Raw genomic sequence first — 23,712 nt, 5'->3', positions numbered from 1 at the left:
AGGAAACACTTTTTTATGCAGCGAGTGGTGAGGACCTGGAATTCACTGCCAACGGAAGTGGTGGAAGCGGAGACACTCAATGTTTTCAAGGGGAGACTGAATAGGCACTTGAAGGAAATAAACTTGCAGGACTACAGGGATAGAGCGGGGAATGGGACTGACTGGATTGCTCTAGAGAGAGCCGGCACGGACTCGATGGGCTGAATGGCCTCCTTCTGTGCCGTTATGGCTCTAAATACATAAATCACTAAAAGTATTGACACAGGTTAACAAGGCCATAAAAAAAAACCAAGCACGAGGGTTTATTTCTAGAGGATAGATTTGAAAAGTAGTGAAGTTATACTAAACCTGTATCGAACCTTGGTTAGACCACACTTGGAGTACTGTGTGCAATTCTGGTCGCCATATTATAAAAAGGATATAGAGGCACTGGAGAGGGTACAGAGAAGATTTACAAGGATGATACCAGAAATGCAAGGGTACACCTATCAGGAAAGGATAAACAGGCTGGGTCTCTTTTCGCTTGAAAAGAGAAGGCTGCGAGGTGACCTAATAGAGGTGTTTAAAATCACGAAAGATTTTGATAGAGTAGATAGAGAGAGTGTTACCACTTGTGGGGAAGAGCAAAACTAGAGGCCATCAATATAAAATAGTCATCAAGAAATCAAGTAGGGAATTCAGAAGAAACTTCTTTACCCAGAGAATGATGAGAATGTGGAACTCGCTACCACAGGGAGTGGTTGAAGCGAATAGTATAGATACATTTAAGGGGCGGTTAGATAAGCATATGAGGGAGAAGGAAATATAGAGGGTTACGCTGATAGATTTAGATGAGCAAAGACGGGAGGCTTGACTGGAACATAAATACCAGCACGGACTGGTTGGGCCAAATGGCCTGCTTCTGTGCTGTGTGTCCTATGTAATCCTATGTAATTGGGCTACACGGTCCACTTGAGTTTCATTAGTTTAGTTAATATATCTTGTTTTATTTTAAATGCAGATATCTCATTACTAATCTCATCATCCAATGCCATATCCACCTGTTCTATCTCCGTGGTAAATACTGAAGCAAAGTAATTATTTAATATCTCTGCCATCTCTCTATCATTGCCTGTGGTATTATCCTCTCCATCCCTTAGTGGCCCTATTCCCATCCTGACCCTCCTTTTTTTATTTATGTGCCTGTAAAATATTTTACTATTTTCTTTTACGTTCCTTGATCATTTAATTTCATAGTTCCTCTTTGCCTTCCTAATTTTTTTTAAAACTTATCTCCTCATCTCTTTGTATTCTCTCTTATCATGCTCTCCCTTGCTGCCCATGTAGTTAATGTATGCCTCTTTCCTTACCCTAAATTTTTCCCTTATAGCTTTATTTATCCATGGTGTCTCATTAGTGTTTAGCTTGTTTTTGTTTTTTAGCGGAATATATTTTTCCTGGACTCTGTTGAACACCGTTTTAAATGGTTCCCATTGCTGTTTTACATCATTGTTTGCCAATATTGATGCCCATTTTATTTTCCCAAATTCTATTCTCAGCCCCTCAAAATCAGCTTATCTCCAATCTATTACCCTGGTCTTTATCATACTTAAGTCTTTCTCAATTTTTTATCTTAAAGCGTATTATATTATGGTCACTATTGCCTAGATGTTCCCCTACTTTTACTTCTCTTATCTGCTTTGGTTTATTCCCCATTACTAGATCCAATAGCGAATCTTCCCTTGTTGGGCTTTTTACATATTGAGTTAGAAAGGAGTCCTGTACACATTGTAGGAACTCCATTCCCTTATCCCCTTCACCTACCTCTTCTGTCTGATTAATATCCGGGTAGTTGAAACCCCCCATGATTATTATTCTATGTCTTTTACTCATTTCCCTAATTTGTTTGCATATTTCTTCCTCCACCTCCCTTCCACTATTAGGTGGTCTGTAGACTACCCTTATTAGTATGATTGATCCTTTATTATCTTTTATCTCTATCCACATGGATTCTACTTCTGTTTTACTGATAGCTGCGTCACTTTTTTCTACTGCCATTGTTATCCCTAATAAGTATAGCTACTCCACCTCCCCTTTTTCCCTCTCTATCTTTTCGAAATACTTTATACCCTGCAATGTTTAATTCCCAGTCCACTGGATCAGCATCGCTGACACTGGAGTCGATATCTATCCCCTCCATCACCTGCCCACACTCACGCTATTATGTGCGTGTTTGACTGTTGCCCACCTGTTTTGCCCCACTCTTTGCCCCAAGATCTTGATGGTGGGGGACATGGATATGGCAATGCTATTCGAGGTCATCGGGAGATGGCTGGGCTTTCTCCTGTTCGAAATGGTCATTACCTGGAACTTCTGTTGTGTGAATGTTACCTGCCTGCCACTTGTCCTAATGTAGTGTGGCATCAATGCAAGTTGTTGTAATTTAACAAAAACTGAAAATCTGAAATAAAAACCTCAAATGTTAGCAAGTGGAAGATCAGCCATAATTTTACTGAATGGCGGTATAGGCTCAAGGCTTACTCCTGCTCCTATTCCTTATGTATTTATGAAATACGCAGCAGGTAGGTCAGCACCTGAAAAGGAAAGAGACAGGTTAACATTTTGTGTATAGGTCCTGTCCTATAGTGAGAATGTTATTAATAGTGAACACTGTACATGGCATAATGCTATTAAAAAGGGAGAAGTTAGGCTTTTTTTCACTAGAGCTGAGAAAGATCATGTGATAAAGGTGTTCAAGATCATGAAGGGTCCTAATGAAGTAAACAGAGATAGATTATTCCCACTGGTCAGCCTAACGTTAGTGATGGGACATGAATTTAAAATGATAAGAACTAAACAGTAGCTTAGAAATAATTTCTTTAGAGTTAGAATGTGTAATTCTCTGCCACAAATCCATGTTGAAGTAGAGTTGATAAATTCCTTTAAAATAGAATTGGATAGTTGCTTGAAAAAAAGAGTATTAAAGCGAATTTAAGTGAGGAGGAGAGTGTGATTAGACTGGTGGGGATATTAAAGTGTACGGGGAGTGAGGGGAGAGTGCGATTAGACTGGGTGGGATATTAAAGGGTATGGGGAGTGAGGGGGAGAGTGGGGTTAGACTGGGTGGGATAAAAGATGTAATAGCAGAGCACTTGGAAAACAGTGACAGGATCGGACAAAGTCAATATGGACTTACAAAAGGTAAATCGTGCTTGACGAAACTACTGGAATTTTTTGAGGATGTAACTAGTAAAATAGATAAGGGAGAACCAGTGGATGTGGTGTATTTGGACTTTCAGAAGGCTTTCGATAAGGTCCCACGTAAGAGATTAGCGTGTAAATTTAAAGCACATGGGATTGGGGGCAAGGTATTGACTTGGATAGAGAACTGGTTGGCAGATAGAAAGCAAAGATTTGGAATAAACGGGTCTTTTTCAGAGTGGCAGGCAGTGACTAGTGGGGTACCGCAGGGATCGGTCCTTGGACCCCAGCTATTCACAATATATATTAATGATCTAGACAAGGGAACTAGATGTAATATCTCCAAATTTGCAGACGACACAAAGCTGGGTAGGTGTGTGTGCTGTGAGGAGGATGCCGAGAAACTACAGGATGATTTGGACAGGTTGGGTGATTGGGCAGAAGCATGGCAGATGCAATATAACGTGGATAAATGCGAGATTATCCACTTTGGTGGCAAAAACAGGAAGGCAGATTATTATCTGAATGGCAATAGATTGGGAGAAGGGGAAGTGCAACGAGACCTGGGTGTCCTTGTGCACCAGTCGCTGAAGGTAAGCATGCAGGTGCAGCAGGCGGTTAAGAAAGCAAGTGGTATGTTGGCCTTCATAGTGAGAGGGTTTGAGTACAGGAACAAGGATGTCTTGCTGCAGTTGTCCAGGGCCTTGGTGAGACCACATCTTGAGTATTATGTGCAATTTTGGTCGCCTTGTCTGAGGAAGGATATTCTTGCCATGGAAGGAGTTCAGCGAAGATTCACCAGGCTGATACCTGGGATGGCAGGAATGACGTATGAGGAGCGATTGGATTGATTGGGCTTGTACTTGCTGGAGTTTAGAAGAATGAGAGGGGATCTCATTGAAACTTATAAAATACTGGCAGGACTGGTCAGACTAGATGCAGGGAGGATGTTCCCGATGGTCGGGGAATCCAGAACCAGGATAAGGGGTAGGCCTTTTAGGAAATGAGGAGGAATTTCTTCACCCAGAGAGTGGTGAACCTGTGGAATTCTCTACCACAGAAGGCAGTAGAGGCCAATTCATTAAATATATTCAAGAAGGAGTTGGATATATTTCTTAAGGCTAAAGGGATCAAGGGGTATGGGGAGAAAGCAGGGACCGGGTACTGAACTTGGATTATCAGCCATGATCGCATTGAATGGCGGAGCAGGCTCGAGGGGCCAAATGGCCTACTCCTGCTCCTATCTTCTATGTTTCTATTAAAGGGTACGGGGAGTGAGGGGGAGAGTGGGATTAGACTGGGTGGGATATTAAAGGGTACGGGGCGTGAGAGGGAGAGTGGGGTTAGACTGGGTGGGATATGCTCAGTCGTTGAGTATATTCAAGGCTGAGATCGATAGCTTTTTGGACTCGAGGGAAATCAAGGGATATGGCGATGGGTGAGAAAGTGGAGATGAGGTTGAAGATCAGCCATGATCTTATTGAAAGGCAGAGCAGGCTCGCGGGGCCGAATGACTTACTCCTGTTGCTAATTCTTATGTTAAAGGGTACGGGATGTGAGTGGGATTAGACTGGGTAGGATATTAAAGGGTACGAAAAGTGGGATTATAGCGGGGTATCGGGCGTGAGCGGGATTAGGTACAGAAATTAGCCCCTGTGGTGAAACTCCAATGTCGGCCTCTCTGCCGCTGTTGGAGGGCCCGCGTCGAAATGGCGCGCAAGAGCAGTGAGCGGGGCGCGCAGGCGCGGTGCCGGGCTGCGAGTGGGCGGGGCGCGCGCAGGCGCGGTGCGGCCGGCGGTTGGCGTGACGTGGCAGAGGCCGGGCTAGGCGGGCTCGGTCGGGCGGTCGGGCCGAGGCGGTGAAGATGTTGACGCTCAGCGAGTGCTCGGTGCTGCTCGGTCTCCTCTCTTACCTGAGCGGCGCCTCGGCCTACTTCGTCAGCATCGACGCGCACGCCGAGGAGTGCTTCTTCGAGAAGGTCACGTCTGGCACCAAGATGGGGCTGATCTTCGAGGTGGCCGAGGGCGGCTTCCTGGACATCGATGTGGAGGTAAGCGAGCGCCCGGCGGCCTGGCGCCGACTAGGCCCTGAGCTCGCCACCGCCGGAGGGAGAGTCCGTGCGGCCCGCTTCGCAGCGCGGATCAGCTGCTCCATCAACCCGCAGCATGCGGCCTGGGAATTTATTAACCTCCCCGGGCCCGGGGCTTCGTTCACCCGTACTCGATACCAAATCAAGCTCCCTGCTGTCGACAGGGAGACGTTGGGGAGAAGGCCTCACAGTCCTGGGTCTGGGAATAAATCTTTCAGTGGGGACTCATTCACCAGATAGCGCCCGAGCAACTCATTTAGCTAAAAAGTACACTTGTGCAATATGTATATATAATATTTGCATTATATATATTTATGTACTGTAAGAAAATAGATATAGTGAGTGCCTTAAAACGTGGATAGCGCAGCACTTTGCAGTGGAGTGAAGTATGTGGGGCATATGGTGGGACTGAGGATGAGGTGCTTTTCCTGTAAGATATTAAATTATCAATTTCTTAATGGATTGCAGTCACTTTCTGTGTTAGCACTTTATTCATTGCATTCATTTGTGCTGTGGAAAGTAACTTTGACCGTGTTTTAGTGATACTCTTGTAAACCATAATGATTACGGCAAGAGTTCGCTGTTGTTGTATTCTGTCTCGTCACCATAAAATAGACACGATGGGCCAAACGGCCTCCTCCTGTGCTGTATAATTATGATAATGCAATGTGTAAAGGGAGTGTCCATTTGCTTAAGAAAATCTGCATCTGCTGATGGAAGAGGTACTTTTTGCGCCTCAGAATGTTTGTTAGGGAAGGGTTGAAGTGTAAAGACACGTGGATTCCCTCAAGTTAATTTGTAGAAGAGTTTGTGTACTTGAACATTAAGATTTAAGACGAGTGTTTCACAGACCTTGTATGGTAAGAAGTTTTTCCATAACTGTTGTGTCCCAGATACTGAGAACAGGTCCCATGCTTGGCTTAACATTTCCATTTGAAAGAAAATAGGAAATAGCTTTAATTGTACAGTAATTGGCTTTGCAAATCTAAGCTTTTAGGAGTAAAATGTTTGTTTTCTGTTGAAGCTTTGCCAAGTAGCCATTTACCATATGGACATTCTGATGATGTTGGCCTGTCTGTTCTTTTTACTGATGATTTCACTTGAGTAGTTGTAGCATTTTCTGTTTATATTTCACTTAACCTATGAACATTAGCATGCCAGTAATCGGTATTTAGTGTAGAATTATTGTTGCTGGTAGTGAGACAGCAGCACAGTGGTGAGCTAGCTCATTGTTGTCTCGGTATTGGGTTGAATGGAGCCAGGTCAACATTTTTGATAGTTAACATTTTCATTCCTTGGACAAAATGTTTGCTTTCTTGAGATCTGTAATTCAAATTAGTGAGTAGATTGGATGTAAAGTGGTTTTCAGACCTTTCAGTGAGCTCTTAAAGGTGGTCCTATTTGCTGAGACCATTTGCGGAGCAAACCTACATCAATTCACAGGACAATGGAGAGGCAGATGTGTTAATTGAGAAGTTCCCTCATTTTCTGTGCCTTTGTTTTGTTTGTGTGATGAATCACTTTAACTGACGCTTTCAGATTACAAATTAGGAACAGTATGTTGAAAGTTTGATCAGTATCAACATTTGTGTAGTTACAGCAACATCTGGAAATGAACTGCAGGTCCATTTAGTATTTGAAAAGAGAAGATGGGTCAATGTTTGGGGTGGAGACTTACCAGAACTGTTTCATAGAATCAGAATCTTACAGCGAGGGTGACCATTCGGCCCATCATGCCTGCACCAGTGCAAAGAGCTATCCACTTAGTCCCATTGTCCTGCCCTTTCCCCATACTCTTGATTTTCCCACCAGATATTTAACCACTTCCCTTCTAACAGCGGTTGTGGATTCTGCTTCCACCGTTGTTTCTGGGGCAATCCATGTCCTAATAATCTTCTGCATTAAAAAGTGTTTCTATCTTATCCTTGTCAATACAGTTACAGATTAAGCACATTTGCGGTCCCTATAAATACTTGAATTATGTAATAAAGCTTTAGCGCTTCTGTCTGATAGATTGAGTGTGAATGCCAAATGCTCCATTTCTGTTGGTTCATGTTTTAAAAGTATCTACAAAATCTTCCTAAGTGCTGCAGAGAGGTGATTTTGTGAACAGGAGACATATTCTAAATCCGAGCTCTTTGGAGTCTGACAGTCTCTCACCTCCTTCCAGCAGTGGGAAAAGTAGCCACAGCTGCTGTCGACAAACTTGTCGGTGCGGAATTAAAATGGGAGGCGCAGTACAACTCTTCCCACCCCACTCCCCGCCAGACCTTTTTCATAGTTCAGTGCTGTATGGAAATTTCAGTTGGTGCCAAATAATTACTTAATTTGCTTGAATGTGGAGTCTGTGAGAAACTGCATTCTGTGCTGACCCTTATCTCAAACCACATTGCTTCCAACATTTTAAAATTTGGACGCACAACCCCTTGCCCAGAGACAATCCTGTGTAGCTTTCCCACAATTCAGGGAAAAAAAGATGTGAATCCAACATCCTGGGACATCTGTGATGAGTTTGTTGAGGCTACCTCTGAAAATTGAGGGCTGAGTCCAGAAAAGAATCTTTGTAAATACTAGTCAACCTCCTTGGGTGATGTACACGGAGTGAAGCCCAAGTGTAGTGTTCAAGTGAAGTGGGGCTAGTTGGATCAGTACGTGCAGGTGTAATTCAGTCTCCATTTTAAAGTTATACATTCTGTCCTTGTATTTGTATGGAATTGTACAGCCCAGAAGGAACCCCATTGTGTCTGTGCCGGCTCTCAAAGAATTATCCAATTAGTCCCACTCAATGTTCCCCGCAATTTTTTCTGGGCTGCGTGTCCTTTTTAACGGGCTGCGTGGCCCATTCAAAAGTCCGTGCCTGCGCGGTTTTTTTTTTCAATTTAAAGCCGTCTCACCTGCTGCGCAGGGACCCCTGCTCCTTTGCAAGTACAATCCAATTCCTTTTCAAAAGTTCCGATTGAATTTGCTTCCACTGCCCTTTCAGGCAGCGCATTCCAGATATTAACAAGTCGCTGCGTAAAGAAAAAAAAAGTTCTCCATATTCCCTCCGGTTGCACTGTAAATTCCAATGTCCACACTTCGAATGGAAGCTGTCTATAGTTGTTACACTCTAATTCCAGCCTCCTGACTGGTGGTACTGCAGCACCTGTACTGGTGGGAGAGTGGAATTACAGTGTGACAGGTTTACATGCAGCTTCTATTGTAAATGTGGAGATAGGGATTTATAATGTAAAAAGTTGACTGCATGCAGATGGAAGATTTGTAATATATAGATGTGGATAACTAGTGACTTTTCCTGGAGGCTGGCTAATTGGGGCCTCTTTGGGGTTGAAGTGGCTCCAAGGTGATGTCCTTGGCAATGAATTGGTTCTCTTTCAGACTAGGAATTCCAATACCTGATAGACAGGTGCATGGCACCACAGGACACTGGTGATTGAACAGCCAGCCTGGCTCACTGCTGGAACCTGGAAGGTCAGACTTGTCACTGGGGGTTGGGATTCTTCCCAGTCAGCGTCAGATAACCCTGCAAACCAGTGTCTGAGCGGACGGGGTGGTCCGGACTGGACAAGTGGCAGGAGGTTTATCAGTGCCCCCTGTTGGTAGGCTGTGTGGTTAAACTCCCATCAGTACCCCTGCATACACATGCAGCCCTGCCTTCGATCTATTTTCTTTTCTTTCCCGTTTTGAAGGGTTTCGACCCGAAACGTCAACTCAAATTTCTCTCCACGGATGTTGCCTGACCTGCTGAGTTTTTCCAGCAATTTCTGTTGTTATTTTTGAGGCTCCTAACCCTTGGCTTTGGCAGTTTGGGTGTGTCCCTTTGAGGAGAGAGTGCATTCGGGCAACCAAACCACCTGTGTGGACGTCTGGTTTGTTTCGAAGACTCTTTATAACGGTTATGGGTTTCCGTGCATGTCAGATCCTCCGCCTTGATAAAAATGTCCATATTGGGCTGCTTGCACCTACATTTTTAAAGCACAGTCTACAATAGCATATTCGAGTGATTTCGATGTTGTGCTTCGAACCAATTCATCGCAGCCAGAGTCGCTCGTGCTCTCCCAATTAGTGGTAAGGGATGTTGTATAATCCACACGGATCATGCAATGTCCCAGCTTTGATCCTGGTCTCTGCTCATTTTAGCCAAGGCAGGAGTTGTGGTGCTAGAGAGGGGACAATGAGGGTTCCCACTGCTAATCGGTGACTGCATTGTTGGTAAAGAGTTCACTGTCAAGTCTTGTAATGCAATTTGGTAACTATTAATGTGCGTTAAGGCCTTTTGAGGGTGGAGACAAAGTATTATCGCCTCTCGTGGGTACTGTAAACACAAGTTTCATATTTGCCAGAACTTGTGATGTATTTGGTGATATTTTTGTTTTCTACAGATAACTGGACCAGATGGCAAAAATATTTATAAGGGGGACCGGGAGTCCAGTGGGAAGTACACGTTCGCTGCACACATGGATGGAACGTATAAATTCTGTTTCAGCAACAGAATGTCCACTATGACCCCCAAGATAGTGATGTTCACTATCGACATTGGAGAGGCACCGAAAGGACATGACATGGAGACAGAAGGTGGGATTTTACACTTGCCAGGAGGACTGGGATTTGTAACTCTAGTAAGGGGCGGGTGGGTGTTGGATATTTGCTTTTTGATTATTGGGGCCATTGACAATTACAGCAGCACACAATAAAACTTTTATCCACACTTAGGGTAACATAGAAACATAGAAGATAGGAGCAGGAGTAGGCCATTCGGCCCCTCGAGCCTGCTCTGCCATTCGATGAGATCATGGCTGATCATCCAAACTCAGTACCCTGTACCTGCCTTCTCCTCATATCCCTTGATACCTTTAGCTCTAAGAAATATATCTAACTCTTCTTGAATATATTTAAAGACTTGGCCTCAACTGCCTTCTGTGGTAGAGAATTCCACAGGTTCACCACTCTCTGGGTGAAGAAATTCTTCCTCATCTCTGTCCTAAATGGCTTACCCCTTATCCTTAGACTATGACCCCTGGTTCTGGACTCTCCGACCATCGGGAACATTCTACCTGCATCTAGTTTGTCCAGACCTGTCAGAATTTTATAAGTTTCGATGAGATCCCCTCTCATTCTTCTAAACTCCAGCGAGTATAAGCCCAATCGACCCAATCTCTCCTCATACGTCATTCCTGCCACCCCAGGGATCAGCCTTGTGAATCTTCGCTGAACTCCTTCCATGGCAAGAACATCCTTCCTCAGATAAGGTGACCAAAACTGCGCACAGTACTCAAGGTGTGGTCTCACCAAGGCCATGTACAACTGCAGCAGGACATCCTTGCTTTTATGCGAGGCTTGAGGTTAACCATTTCTTTTCTGCTTAAATTAGAAGGCAAATTGTACGTTCTCTTGTAGGGAAAGTTAAAAAGAAAAATGCTCAGTCTGTCGAAGCACATCCCTCACCCTCCTGCACCATGACACTCTCGCTCGGCCTCCTGCACCGTGACGCTCTCGCACGCCCTCCCGGAGCGCGGTGCCACTCGCCCGCCCTCCCGGAGCGCGGCGCTGATCTATTTTAATTCTACTTTTCAACCAATGTAAATTCATATCCTTGTGCTACTTGGCTGTTTGAATTCAAAGTAATATTTTGGGTTCATCTTAAATATCTCATTTAATACATTATATTCCTTGATGTGGTTCCTGCCTTTTTAGTATCTTCGCTGTAGACTACAGTCTAAGCTCCTCTAATCTTGTCCTACAGCTTCTCCCCTTTACATGGTCAGTCTTCTGGCCCTTTTCTGCACTCACTCCAGCATGTGTTACATGCTTTTAGTGATGATGTTGACTATCTGTGTTTGTAGTTACAGATTTCACTATTTAACACTGAGCGTTGCCTTTGAGCTGCTTTAATCTGTTACCTTTTCTTTGTAGCTAGTTTCTCACTTCTGTCTGTCTGATGCACTGATTGTGATTTTCACTGCTACTGCAGGAACAGTGAAGGCAAAGCACTAAAACTTCCTATGAACTATAAAACGGTTTCTAGAATTAATTCTTGGGATGTGGGCATCGCTGGCATTTATTGCCCATCCCTAGTTGCCCTGAGGAGGTGGTGGTGGGTCTTCTCCTTTAACCGCTGATAAGAGTGGCTTGATGCACCTGAGGGGGTTGCTTAGCTACTTCAGAGGGCAGTTAAGGGTCAACCATATTGGTGATGGACTGGAGTCATGTATAGACCAGACCGGGTAAGGGCGGTGGTTTTCCTTCCCTAAAGGACACTAGAGAACCCGTTGGGATTTTACGACAATCCGACAGCTTCATGGTCACTTTTACTGATGCCTGCTTTTCATTTAATGAGTTTTTCCATCGAAATGTGACAAAGATGTCCGTGTTCCTGGTAGAATTCTACATGTGCAGGCGTGTCACCTTATTAATGTGATGGGAGATGAATCTATATTGGACAGTGAGGTTTGTGCAGTGGGATGAGTCGGCGTCAAACGCAATGGGGGTAACGTCTGATCCCAGCGGTGTGGAATTCTGCAGGTATATTCAAATATATTTTCACCAAGTCTCTTTCCTCGGGTGTAACACTTTCTGACCCATTATATAAATAGAAACTATAGCAGCTGCTGCTTGACAGTGCCAGTGTCAAAGGAGAAGTAGAATGAACTGGTTAAATGCAGCCGCTCCATGACTAAAGGTTCAGAGAATTCATAATCTGCAAGATTTTCCTTGTGTGGGTCTGGACTATGAACAGAGAACACGTTTAAAAACTTCTTACTGCATGTAAAAGTCTCTGATTTCACTTGAGAAACCTGTTTTATTGTGGTCTTCATCTTTGCTTTTTTTAGTTTGGCATCTTGTATCCTGTTTCTTTATCATTTGAAGCTGCGCATTACAATATTCTACTCTCTGCGTAATCATTTGTGATTAGGTTGCCGCTGCTTTTATAGCACATGCGACCTGTGCAAGTGCTTCTGGGGCGCTGGAACGTGGTTCTTGAGCAACGGCTGATGTAAAATTGCCGAGACATTTAAGGTGGGAGGCCCTGTTAGTGGTCCCAGGGCCACTGGTCTCTGCTTGTCACAGCAGGTCTTCCAGTGGCACAAGGCGCACACTCCCAGAGCCCAGAAGTACCAGTGTGCTATAAAAGCACCTTGTTTTTCACTCATTGTCCCCTTTTGCTTACTGTTCCTTTACTTTTGAACTTTTATTTATCCCGTGTCCTTCTGTTTACCCTTTCCTTCAGGTGGTGGGGATACTTGGGATGGTACGTCAACCAGTAAACATTTTTAATGCGTCTTTCTGCTGTCTCTTACCTGTTTTGTAGTTTCCTTAAACTCCTGGCTAATGCAAATAGGCTTTTGGAATCCCCGTTTTGTATTTGTGAATGAATTCTTTGCCTCTCCATTGTAGGAATCGTAGTGTCAACATTTCCAGTGTTGTGCGATGGCCGTTTGTGCTAACGATACTAACCCAGGGATTTAGACAAAGTTTGAAAATGGGGAGTTGCTGCTGACATTTTGGAAGCGTTTACAGTAAAACTACACAGCGACCAGCTGTATAATCTTCCTCAACTTTCACCTTCAACCACAGCTAAAACCATTATTGGGTGCGACAGATTCCCAGTGGAATCTTGGTCACTTTTTGAGTGTTTATTTTTAATTGTGAATATTTAAGTGATTGTTGCTTTTTGAACTCGAAAGAGTTACAATATTGTAGTCGTCTTACTGCTCAGATTAATATTCTTTTGCTGCTCATTGATCTTACTATCTTATTAAAATAATCCCCAAGCATGCGATTAATTTTTATGCCTTGAACAGTAGAGGCGGAATGTCACCATGTCATTAATCGGATACTGTGTGCTGCAGTTGTATCTGATTTTTTGAGCCATTTGTATTTTATAACAGATTTGAAACTCGTGCTTGCCATTTGAAAAACATACGGTATTCTGCCTTCCAAAACTCCCTTTAACTTTTTTCATTTTGCAAAATTTTCAAGTCTATTTCACGCTGGGTCTTGCTAGTTATTTTTGAGAGAGCACTTGCAAGTTTTGGAGCTTCAGAAAATTGGCTGTTTGCTACGAGGAATGGCTTTAACGGACCAAATGTAACGGTGCATGATGGGCGAAGTTGCATGCTGATCTTGTTGTTTGTTCATAAAGCTCACCAGAACAAGTTAGAAGAGATGATCAATGAACTGGCTGTGGCCATGACAGCGGTGAAGCATGAACAGGAGTACATGGAAGTGCGCGAGAGGATACACAGAGCAAGTACGTACACCTCTTTGTTTTTGTGCGCTCATCTTCTCCCCTTCTGGAGGTTGTGACCTCTCCTGGTGCCCTCTGGTACCAGGCCCCGAGTGGACGGTCTATTTTACACGGGGCAGCGCAGCTGAGCCCAATTCAGTCCGCGCAGGCGTGTGTCACTCATTAAGTCGAGGTGGGAACAGGAGCCGATTCTCATGTCCCCACACTTGCTGCCTCGGTTGAGATTGGCTAATGGTACAGCCTGAGGATTGAAGCGCAGACCTTCTGGTCACTGCCCTCACCGACTGAGCTGCTCCCTGCTCTCCAGGTTGTTTGGTGTCTCACCGTGTGGTGGACTCAGGTTCGCACCAGTAACATGTTTATTGATTCTCAGGGTATGGGTGTTGCTGGTAAGGCCATATTTATCGTCCATCCCTACTTATTGAGGGTATTAAGTGTGGGATTGGAGTTACATGTATGCCAGACCGAGTAGGTGTGACTGGTTCCCTTCCCTGAAGGACATTAGTGAACAAGTTGGGTTTTTACAGCAAATTTCATGGCCAGACCACAAATCACCAGATTTAATAAATACAGTTTCTCAGCTTGCGATGGTGGGATTTGAACTCTAAACCTCTGGGTTGCTAGTCCAGTGCCATAACCACTAGGCTACCACACCATTCCGATGAGCCCCTGACTGTCATTGTAGGGAGATGATTCTTAATGGGAAGTAACGGAGGAAAGTCACTGTCTGCCCTTGTGTTCATCTTAAGAGCTCGTTACAAAGTGGCAGAAATCCGGGAACATGCCATTGAAGCACTACCTGTAGGAGAACAAGATGCAGAAGAACTAAACAAGAAACTTTCGGTTTGAAGAAGAGAAGGATAACAGGAATTTGTGAATTGGAGTGGATGAATAGTGTAATCTCCTGATTTCAAAACAAAACTGTCAGCATTGCTGGCCAATTGCAAGTCTGATCTGTACGTTTTAACTGTGATTTTGTAGCAGCATTGTTCATCGTGTGCTGGGTCAGTCCAATTTATTCTGTTGTGTTTTCTCTGCAGTCAATGACAACACAAACAGCAGAGTGGTCCTCTGGTCTTTCTTTGAAGCTCTGGTACTAGTTGCCATGACGCTTGGACAGATCTACTATCTGAAGAGGTTTTTTGAAGTCCGAAGGGTTGTCTAGTGGCCCCGTGTAGAAGTTCAGCATCGGATCCACAATCTGAAAAGTATCTGGTCACAACAGCTTTTATTACTTTGTCACTTGACTGAAAACCTTTCAGGCACTGTGTTAACGGTCTTCATTTACTGCTGTTTATTTAAAACCCTTTGTAGTATAATGTTGGGAGTCCGTGGATTTACGATAATTCGCAGAGGCCACAAGTTGCATTGATGGGGATTTTTGATGCTCCAAAACATTTCCGATTGCTTTCTGAAAGAGATCTGAATAAAACTCAAGCCCCCCAATGTTTTTAAAGCATTTCTGTTGCAGCGTGTAAGCAGGTTAATTTGTTTGCAGTGCTGTATATAGATCTCCCCTGCCTTTTGGAACATTAGTTCCCTACAGCTGTGTTTTTTAAAGTGGCTGTGCACTTCTGTGGAGGATTTCTGCATATTTACAATTAGTTTAGTACCTGAGGTATAGATTTACTGTAACCCTGCCCAGCCACTTTAATGCTGTCCCACCTGGTTTTCTTTCTCCTTTCATTATCTGTTTTCACCACTGGATCCAAATTTGCCTCTGGGGGTTTGGTGATTTGTTATGGATGTGGATGTTTTTATAAAAATCCATATAAATATGCTTTTTATTTGCTTTGATGTAATTAATTGGTAACATTGATGATGGGCTTAAACTGCAAACTAAAAGGAAAAGCATTAGGTGTGTGGGTTGCTGATTAAGACGTGACTGGTGTGAATAAGTTGCTTATACTTGGTCTTTTGAAAATCTTTTCACAACAATTTTGTACAATTTATTTACAGTTCTGGTTTATCTTCGTGTTTAGAGGTCAACTTGTGTTACTTTAGGGCAGCAGACCGTAGGTACAGCAGATGAAGCTCCACAAACCCACAACTTTCCACTTCACTGTCACAGGTTCTTTTATTTATATTCAAAATAAAGAGAATGCTACTTGATTCCAGAAATGTAGCAGTTTAAAATAATCCCCTGTGCCGTGGCTTACACAGCGGCCCGGTTGCATCTGGTTTGTTAATGCCTTCTCATTGACGACCTGTGACCTTTCTAGCGGACAAAGCATCTAATCTTCGGCGGTGATGTGAACGATGTTTTTTGTTGTTCCCGATACCATCTTTGGTTTCTAGGCCTCGGCGTGTTTGTGAAGTTATTGGCGTGCGTTTCCCCATTAACTGAAACATTCTGCGATGTAAAACCCTGAATAAAACTCCCAAGAACAGTGAAGGAATTTTGGGGGAGGGAGGGTGTAATTTTTATATTTTTAAAAAAAGTTCCAACTGATACTAAACCCACAGCAGTAAGTTTATAAAAAAAAATTTAAAAAAATCTTCCGGAATTTGAGTTTGCGGTGGAAAATAAATATTTAAATTGCCAGTCAAGAGCTGCTTATCACCACGGTTGTTTTGAGAAGGTTGCAGGTTTTCAGTGGATGGGAACATTGTATAAATAAATGCTGTCTGAACTTTACTTTGGACCAGGGCACGTCTGCACTGACTTGGGATTTGGCTGGTGGACACTCTGCCTGGGAGGACTTTTGATGGAACGGAACTTGTGGGATTGTGTGACCTTCAAAAGAATGGTTTATAAAACTTCACCTTCAAAAAAAACACTGCTGTCTGCCAATTTATTTCAAAATGTTTATGTAACATCACATCTTAAATGGATCGGATGTGATTTGATGATGTAAATTAAAGTCGAAAGTGTCTCTCCAATAAAATGACCCCAAGCCAATGAGTAATTAATGCAACTTTCTCTCTCAAAGATCTACGAAGTGCGGAGAAGCAATGGTCTTTCTACGTGTTTGTATTCTGTCCTTTGTAAAAGTGTTGGCGTCTGTACTTGTACAGTCGCACATCATTACACAAAACAAAATTCCAAATGATTTTTTAACTCAAAGGGAAACAGTATATATATAAAAAACAAACTTGCCAAATCTTGTGGCCCCATTCTTTTTTTATTTAATAATTTCAGATGTACTTTGTAACGTGCTGCTTTATTAGTAGGAATTTAAAACATATGATCCAATGGGCTCCAGCTGCTGTACCTTTCAAGAGCAGGAGGCAGGCAGTGCTGTATACTGAAAGGACAGGACCTCCCCCACCGCCCCTCATCTCCCTGATGAAAGACAGCAGATCTGTGCCTGATTTTGTCAGTATTATCATGGTTGCTGGAATTTGTCAAGGGCGAGTGTCGTTGGATTGGTGATACAGCAAGAATCACTAAGGGTAGACACACAATGATTGTTTTATTCAGTGCCGCGGGTGCAGTTGTACTATGTCAAGTAATAAAGTTGGCCAAATTAGTTCTAATAAGGGGTGGGCAAGAACTTGCAAACACTGGGAATCTAAAATGCTAGAAATACAGTGAGGAGAAACAGGTCAATGTTTGGGGGTACAATCCTGATTAAGAGCAAAACACTGAAATGCTCACCATCTCTCCTTTGCAGATGCTAGGATTAGTGCTGCAAATGAGCTGGTTCATGCAATTGTGGTTATTAACCAGAGCTTTGTCTATTTAATTACATTTTTCAACTATTGTACAGTTGCCTCCACAAAGACACTTCAGTACAGCAACCGGTATCTAGATTGTGGTAACCACTCAATTGATAGAATTGAATTCCAATCCTATTTGTATTAATTTCCACAAAAGTGTACTTGCAAATGAGAAATATATGCATTAAAGGAATTTACAGTAAATCAGGACAATCCTGTTGAATTTCCTAGGCCAAAAAAAATGAGGAATGTGAAGTGTCCAAATTGCATGGGGCTGTGGATTTTACTGTCCTTTTTCGGTTCTGATGCAGATTTTTAAATCCTTCACCTAAGATTCTGAAATGCATTGTTGATTTTCCTTATTCTAATAATTCCATCCTCCAGTTGCCTTGGTTGAGCACAATGTTCTGGGCTATGGCACTGTCATTTCCTCATTCAATGTTCTGATCATTGATGATGAAGATCAACTGCCCTTTCAGTGACCTTTGTAAATAAGAATAAGATTAACTAACTTGCAAAATCATTACATTTAACATTGGAAGAATTCTCTGGCATGTGATGTGGTTAAAGCCATAAAGTTCAGCATGGTCCCCGATTTGAGCCTTGTTTTGTGCTGCGTAAGCTGATAGCTGGGGACAGTAACGGGACCACAGCAATTGCCCTCTGTGCTTGTGGGATTAATCAGTCAGAGTTGCTGCTGTGACCATGTTGGGATGGATATTTGTTGAAACAGGTTCAGGCTCAGCTGTGATGACTCTTCCTCTGGTCCTCGAACCTACTGGTGCTCACCTCTGTGAATGGTCAGTGTTAGAAGGTATTGCAGGGTGAGAGTACTGATGCAGTTGTAGCTCAGCCTGAGGTATTATCAGGAGAGATGAGTAAATTGGGAAACTGAAAATTGAAACTAATAAGCTGGCCTTCCATCACCCCTCTAGAATCTTGTCCTGGTCTCGATTACTATCTCTGCGAAGCCTCCTGATTAGTGGTTACTGTGACTTGTTTCCCACAAACCTGTTTAGCTCAACAACCGTGCATCACTTTGGAGTGCGAGTGTTCAGACTACAGGTTGTTGCTCAACGTGTCTTGAAGTAACTGCCATTGTTTGGCAAGAGGTACAGCTTTAAAGAAAGGAAGAAAACTTAAATTTATACAACGCCTTTCACAACCGCAGAAAGTCCCAAAGTGCTTGAAGTAGTCACTGTTGTAATGTTGGAGACATGACAGCCAATTTGCACACAGCGAAGTGATAATGACCAGATCGCCTGTTTTAGTGACATTGGTTGAGGATAAATGTTGGCCCCAGGACACCGGGGAGAACTCCCCTGCTTTGGAATGAGATGCATTATTGGGTTAAGAGACTTTTACTTCAGTACTGAGCCAAGCCAAGATACTTCAGAATTTGAGGCCAACAGCTTGTGCTGTTTGATGATCCTAGAACTTGAACCTTTGACCAGTGGAATGTCCTTACACCTGCTTTACTGCAGCCTCCCTCCATATACTCGCAGAATCATTACATGAGTGTTGGAAGTTAATTTCTGTAACTTTAAAGAAACTTGTAATAAAGTTGCCCGTTGAAGTTTACAAGATTGGATGCGTTCAGTACACTTCTCAATGTCTCTCGGTTTGCTTGTTTCGGAATTCTGATTCCAATATCTGAAAGTGCAATCCTTTTTACTGATCTGGTTTTGTACAGCATGGTGTGGGAGCTGAAATGAAGCAGACCTGGACCAGCTGCTCTTTTTAGTAATAAAACACTGAAATGTTACATAAAGAAAATGTCTGGACAACTTCTTGATGTACTTTGTTTTAAAAAAAAAATTCATCCATTCTGTGGCCCATCTCTTCACTGCTCCACAATTCTATCTCTCTTCACTCCTAACCCTCTTTTTCCCCAATCCCCACACTCTCAACACTACTAAGCATAGTGGTATTCAGTTAGCAGTTCCTTTGTGTCTTTTGTAAGCTTAACTGAGATTACACTCAATTTATTGATATTCTTGGCCTATCTCTGATCTCATTGTTGGGCTTCTTCCTTAATAATTTTTCATTGTCTAAAATCCAAGACTTGGATCCAGAGAGACTGTTCTAACTCGTTCCTTGCACCCCGAGATAGGCTACAACAAAAAGCTTTTCTTGATCGGTGAACTCTCTCTCTTAATTTTTATGGCCATTTCCCATTTTAATAACGCTCCAGTCAGTGCTCCTTTGCACTTACCTCCTTTTTTCATTTTCGGGATGTGAGCATCGCTAGCATAGCCAACATTTATTGCCCATCCCTAGTTGCCCTTGAGAAGGTGGTAGTAAGCTGCTGCCTTGAACCGCTGCAGTCATAGAAACATAGAAAAATAAGGAGCAGGAGTCGGCCCTTCAAGCTGCTCCGCCATTCAATGTGATCATGGCTGATCCTCTATCTCAACACCATATTCCCGCTCTCTGGCCAGACCCCTTGATACTTTTGTGACTAGAAATCTATAACAAGAAATAGGAGCAGGAATAAGCCACTTGGCCCCTCGAGCCTGCTCCGCCATTCAATAAGATCATGGTTGACCTTGGGCTCAAAGCACTTCCCCGCCCGCTCCCCCTAACCCTTGACTTCCTTATCTTGCAAAAAATTTGTATCTCCACCTTAAATGTATTTAATGACCCAGCCTCCACAGCTCTCTGGGGCAGAGAATTCCACAGATTTACAACCCTCTGAGAAGAAATTTCTCCTCACCTCAGTTCTAAAAGGGTGACCCCTTTATTCTGAAACTATGCCCCCCGAGTTCTAGATTTCTCCACGAGGGCAAACATCCTCTCTGCATCTACCCTGTCGAGCCCCCTCAGTATCTTGTATGTTTCAATAAGATCACCTCATTCTTCTAAATTCCAATGAGTATAGGTCCAACCTGCTCAACCTTTCTTCATAAGTCAACCCCCTCATCACTGGAATTAACCTAGTGAATTGTCTCTGAACTGCCTCCACTGCAAGTATATCCTTCCTTAAATGAAGAGACCAAAACTGTGCGCAGTACTCAAGGTGTGGTCTCACCAATACCCTGTACAGTTGTAGCAGAACTTCGTCGAATTACAGTATACAGACGACGCTTGCGTCTGCACGGACTCCAAACCATCGTCAACACCTTCACCGAAGCGTATGAGAGCATAGGCCTTACACAACATCCATAAGACAAAGGTCCTCTACCAACCTGCCCCCGCCACACAGTACTGCCCCCGATTATCATAAACCATGACAAGGCCTTGGACAATGTGGACCACTTTCTGTACCTTGAGAGCCTACTGTCAATAAGGGCAGATGTCGATGACAAAGTCCAACACCGCCTTCAGTGTGCCAGTGCAGCCTTTGGTTGCCTGAGGAGGAGAGTGAAAACCAGGACCTCGAACCCGGCACTAAGCTCATGGTCCACAGAGCAGCAGTGATACCCGCCCTGCTGTATGCCTCAGAGACATGGACCGTGTACAGCAGGCACCTCAAAGCACTGGAGAGGTCCCACCATCGCTGTCTCCGCAAGATCCTGCAAATCCATTGGCAGGATAGGCGCACCAACGTCAGTGTTCTCGCTCAGGCCAACATCCCCAGCATCGAAGCTTTGACCACGCTCAATCAGCTCCGATGGACGGATCACATCGTCCGCATGCCCGATACGAGACTCCCAAAACAAGCGCTCTACTCGGAGCTCCGGCACGGCAAGAGAGCCCCAGGTGGGCAGAGGAAATGCTTCAAGGACACCCTCAAAGCCTCCTTGAAAAAGTGCAACATCCCGCCTGACACCTGGGAATCCCTGGCGCAAGACCGCACAAAGTGGAAGAGAAGCATCCGAGAAGGCGCCGAACACCTCGAGTCTCTTCGCCGGGAGCAAGCGGAAGCCAAGCGCAAGGAGCGCACGTCAACCCAAGCACCCCACCCACCCGCCCCTTCAACCACCATCTGCCCCACCTGTGGCAGAAACTGTAGGTCCCGCATTGGACTCATCAGTCACCTGAGAACTCATTTTTAATGTGGAAGCAAGTCATCCTCGGTTCTGAGGGACTGCCTAAGAAGAAGTACAGTTTTTAAGAGGGGGAAAATAGAGTATGAGAGTAAGCTTGCGTGGAACATAAAAACTGACTGTAAAAGCTTCTATAGATATGTGAAGAGAAAAAGATTGGTGAAGTCAAGCGTTGGTCCCTTGCAGTCAGAATCAGGGGAATTTATAATGGGGAACAAAGAAATGGCAGACCAATTAAATACATACTTTGGTTCTGTCTTCACAAAGGAGGACACAAATAACCTCCCAGAGATGTTGGGGAACATAGGGTCTAATGAGAGGGAGGAACGAAATGAAATCAGTATTTGTAGGGAAATGGTGTTAGGTAAATTGACGGGATTGAAGGCCGATAAATCCCCAGGGTCTGATAATCTACATCCTAGGGTACTTAAGGAAGCGGCCCTATAAATAGTAGATACATTGCTGGTCATCTTCCAAAATCCTATAGACTGGAACAGTTCCCATGGATTGGAGGGTAGCTAATGTAACCCCACTATTCAAAAAAGGTGGTAGAAAACGGGGAATTATAGACTGGTAAGCCTGACATCGGTAGTGGGAAACATGCTAGAGTCCATTATAAAAGATGTAATAGCAGAGCACTTGGAAAACAGTGACAGGATTGGACAAAGTCAACATGGATTTCCAAAAAGTAAATCATGCTTGACTAATCTACTGAAATTTTTTGAGGATGTAACTGGTAGAATAGATAAGGGAGAACCAGTGGATGTGGTGTATTTGGACTTTCAGAAAGCTTTCGATAAGGTCCTGCATAAGAGATTAGCGTGTAAAGTTAAGGCACATGGGATTGGGGGCAAGGTACTGACTTGGATAGAGAACTGGTTGGCAGACAGGAAGAAAAGAGTTGGAATAAACGGGTGTTTTTCCGAGTGGCAGGCAGTGACTAGTGGGCTACCGCAGGTATTCACAATATATATTAATGATCTAGACGAGGGAACTAGATGTAATATCTCCAAGTTTGCAGACGACACAAAGCTGGGTGGGCGTGTGTGCTGTGAGGAGGATGCTGAGAAACTCCAGTATGATTTGGACAGGTTGGGTGATTGGGCAGATGCATGGCAGATGCAGTATAATGTGGATAAATGTGAGGTTATCCACTTTGGTGGCAAAAACAGGAAGGCAGATTATTATCTGAACGGCAATAGATTGGGAAAAGGGGAAGTGCAACGAGACCTGGGTGTCCTTGTGCACCAGTCGCTGAAGGTAAGCATGCAGGTGCAGCAGGCGGTTAAGAAGGCAAATGGTATGTTGGCCTTCATAGCGAGAGGATTCGCGTACAGGAGCAAGGATGTCTTGCTGCAGTTGTGCAGGGCCTTGGTGAGAACACACATTGAGTATTGTGTGCAGTTTTGGTCGCCTTATCTGAGGAAGGATGTTCTTGCCATGGAGGGAGTGCAGCGAAGATTCACCAGACTGATACCTGGGATGGCAGGAATGACGTATGAGGAGAGATTGGGTCGATTGGGCTTATATTCGCTGGAGTTTAGAAGAATGAGAGGGGATCTCATTGAAACTTATAAAATTCTAACAGGACTAGACAGACTGGATGCAGGAAGGATGTTCCCGATGGCGGGGGAGTCCAGGGGTCACAGTCTAAAGATAAGGGGTAAGCCATTTAGGACAGAGATGAGGAGGATTTTCTTCACCCAGAGTGGTGAATCTGTGAAATTCTCTACCACAGAAGGCAGTTGAGGCCAATTCATTAAATATATTCAAGAAGGAGTTAGATATATTTCTTAAGGCTAAAGGGATATGGGGAGAAAGCAGGGACAGGGTACTGAATTTGGATGATCAGTCATGATCTCATTAAATGGCGGAGCAGGCTCGAGGGGCTGAATGGCCTACTCCTGCTCCTATCTTCTATGTTTCTAATGAGCAGGACTTCCCTGCTTTTATACTCCAACCCACTTGCAATAAAGGCCAACGTTCCATTTGCCTTTTTGATTACTTGCTGTACCTGCATACTAACTTTGTGTTTCATGCACAAGGACCCCCAGGTCCCTCTGAAGTGTAGCATTTTGTAATCTCTCCATTTAAATACTAATTTGCTTTTTCATTTTTCCTGCCAAAGTGGATAACCTCGTACTTTCCCATAGTCCGTGTGGATGATAGTTTTTCGTAGCGATTTTGATACAACTGAGGGGCTTGCTCGGTCATTTCAGAGGGGAGTTAAGAGTCAACCACATTGCTGTGGGTCTGGAGTCACATATAGGCCAGACCGGGTAAGGACAGCAGATTTCCTTCTCTAAAGGACATTAGTGAACCAGATGGGGCTTTTGCAACAATCCAGTAGTTTCATGGTCACCATTACTGACACTAGCTTTCTGTTCCAGATTTATTTAATTAACTGATTTTAAATTCCCCAGCTGCCGTGGTGGGATTTGAACTTGCATCTCCGGATTATTAGTCCAGGCCTCTGGATTACTAGTCCAGTAACATTACCACTGTGGTTCTTCTAATGTTCCATCCGCCTAGCTTACATTCTT

The 23,712-nt window shown here is 43.8% G+C and overlaps 1 protein-coding gene across 4 annotated transcripts; it reads left to right on the top strand.

Annotated features, from left to right (window-relative positions):
• The first annotated feature begins 4,960 nt into the window (after positions 1 to 4,960).
• tmed2 (transmembrane p24 trafficking protein 2) lies at positions 4,961 to 17,384 on the top strand. 4 transcript variants are annotated; one of them, XM_086011841.1, is made up of 5 exons: positions 4,961 to 5,230; positions 9,652 to 9,844; positions 12,498 to 12,518; positions 13,413 to 13,520; positions 14,267 to 14,550. In XM_086011841.1, exons 1-5 carry the CDS (start codon positions 5,045 to 5,047, stop codon positions 14,320 to 14,322), a joined length of 564 nt encoding a protein of 187 aa, XP_085867967.1. In that variant the 5' UTR covers positions 4,961 to 5,044; the 3' UTR covers positions 14,323 to 14,550. The 4 variants fall into 4 exon arrangements, with proteins under 4 accessions (XP_085867967.1, XP_085867968.1, XP_085867965.1 ...); XM_086011839.1 differs by lacking the exon at positions 14,267 to 14,550 and adding an exon at positions 14,558 to 17,384 and having other exon boundaries at positions 4,968 to 5,230; XM_086011842.1 differs by lacking the exon at positions 12,498 to 12,518 and having other exon boundaries at positions 4,963 to 5,230; positions 14,267 to 14,549.
• The last annotated feature ends 6,328 nt before the right edge of the window (positions 17,385 to 23,712 follow it).

Source organism: Somniosus microcephalus, chromosome 19, assembly GCF_052327205.1.
Source record: "Somniosus microcephalus isolate GS21.2 chromosome 19, FLI_Smic_1.0, whole genome shotgun sequence".
NCBI lineage: Eukaryota > Metazoa > Chordata > Chondrichthyes > Squaliformes > Somniosidae > Somniosus > Somniosus microcephalus.
This window is presented reverse-complemented; position numbering and strand designations above follow the sequence as displayed.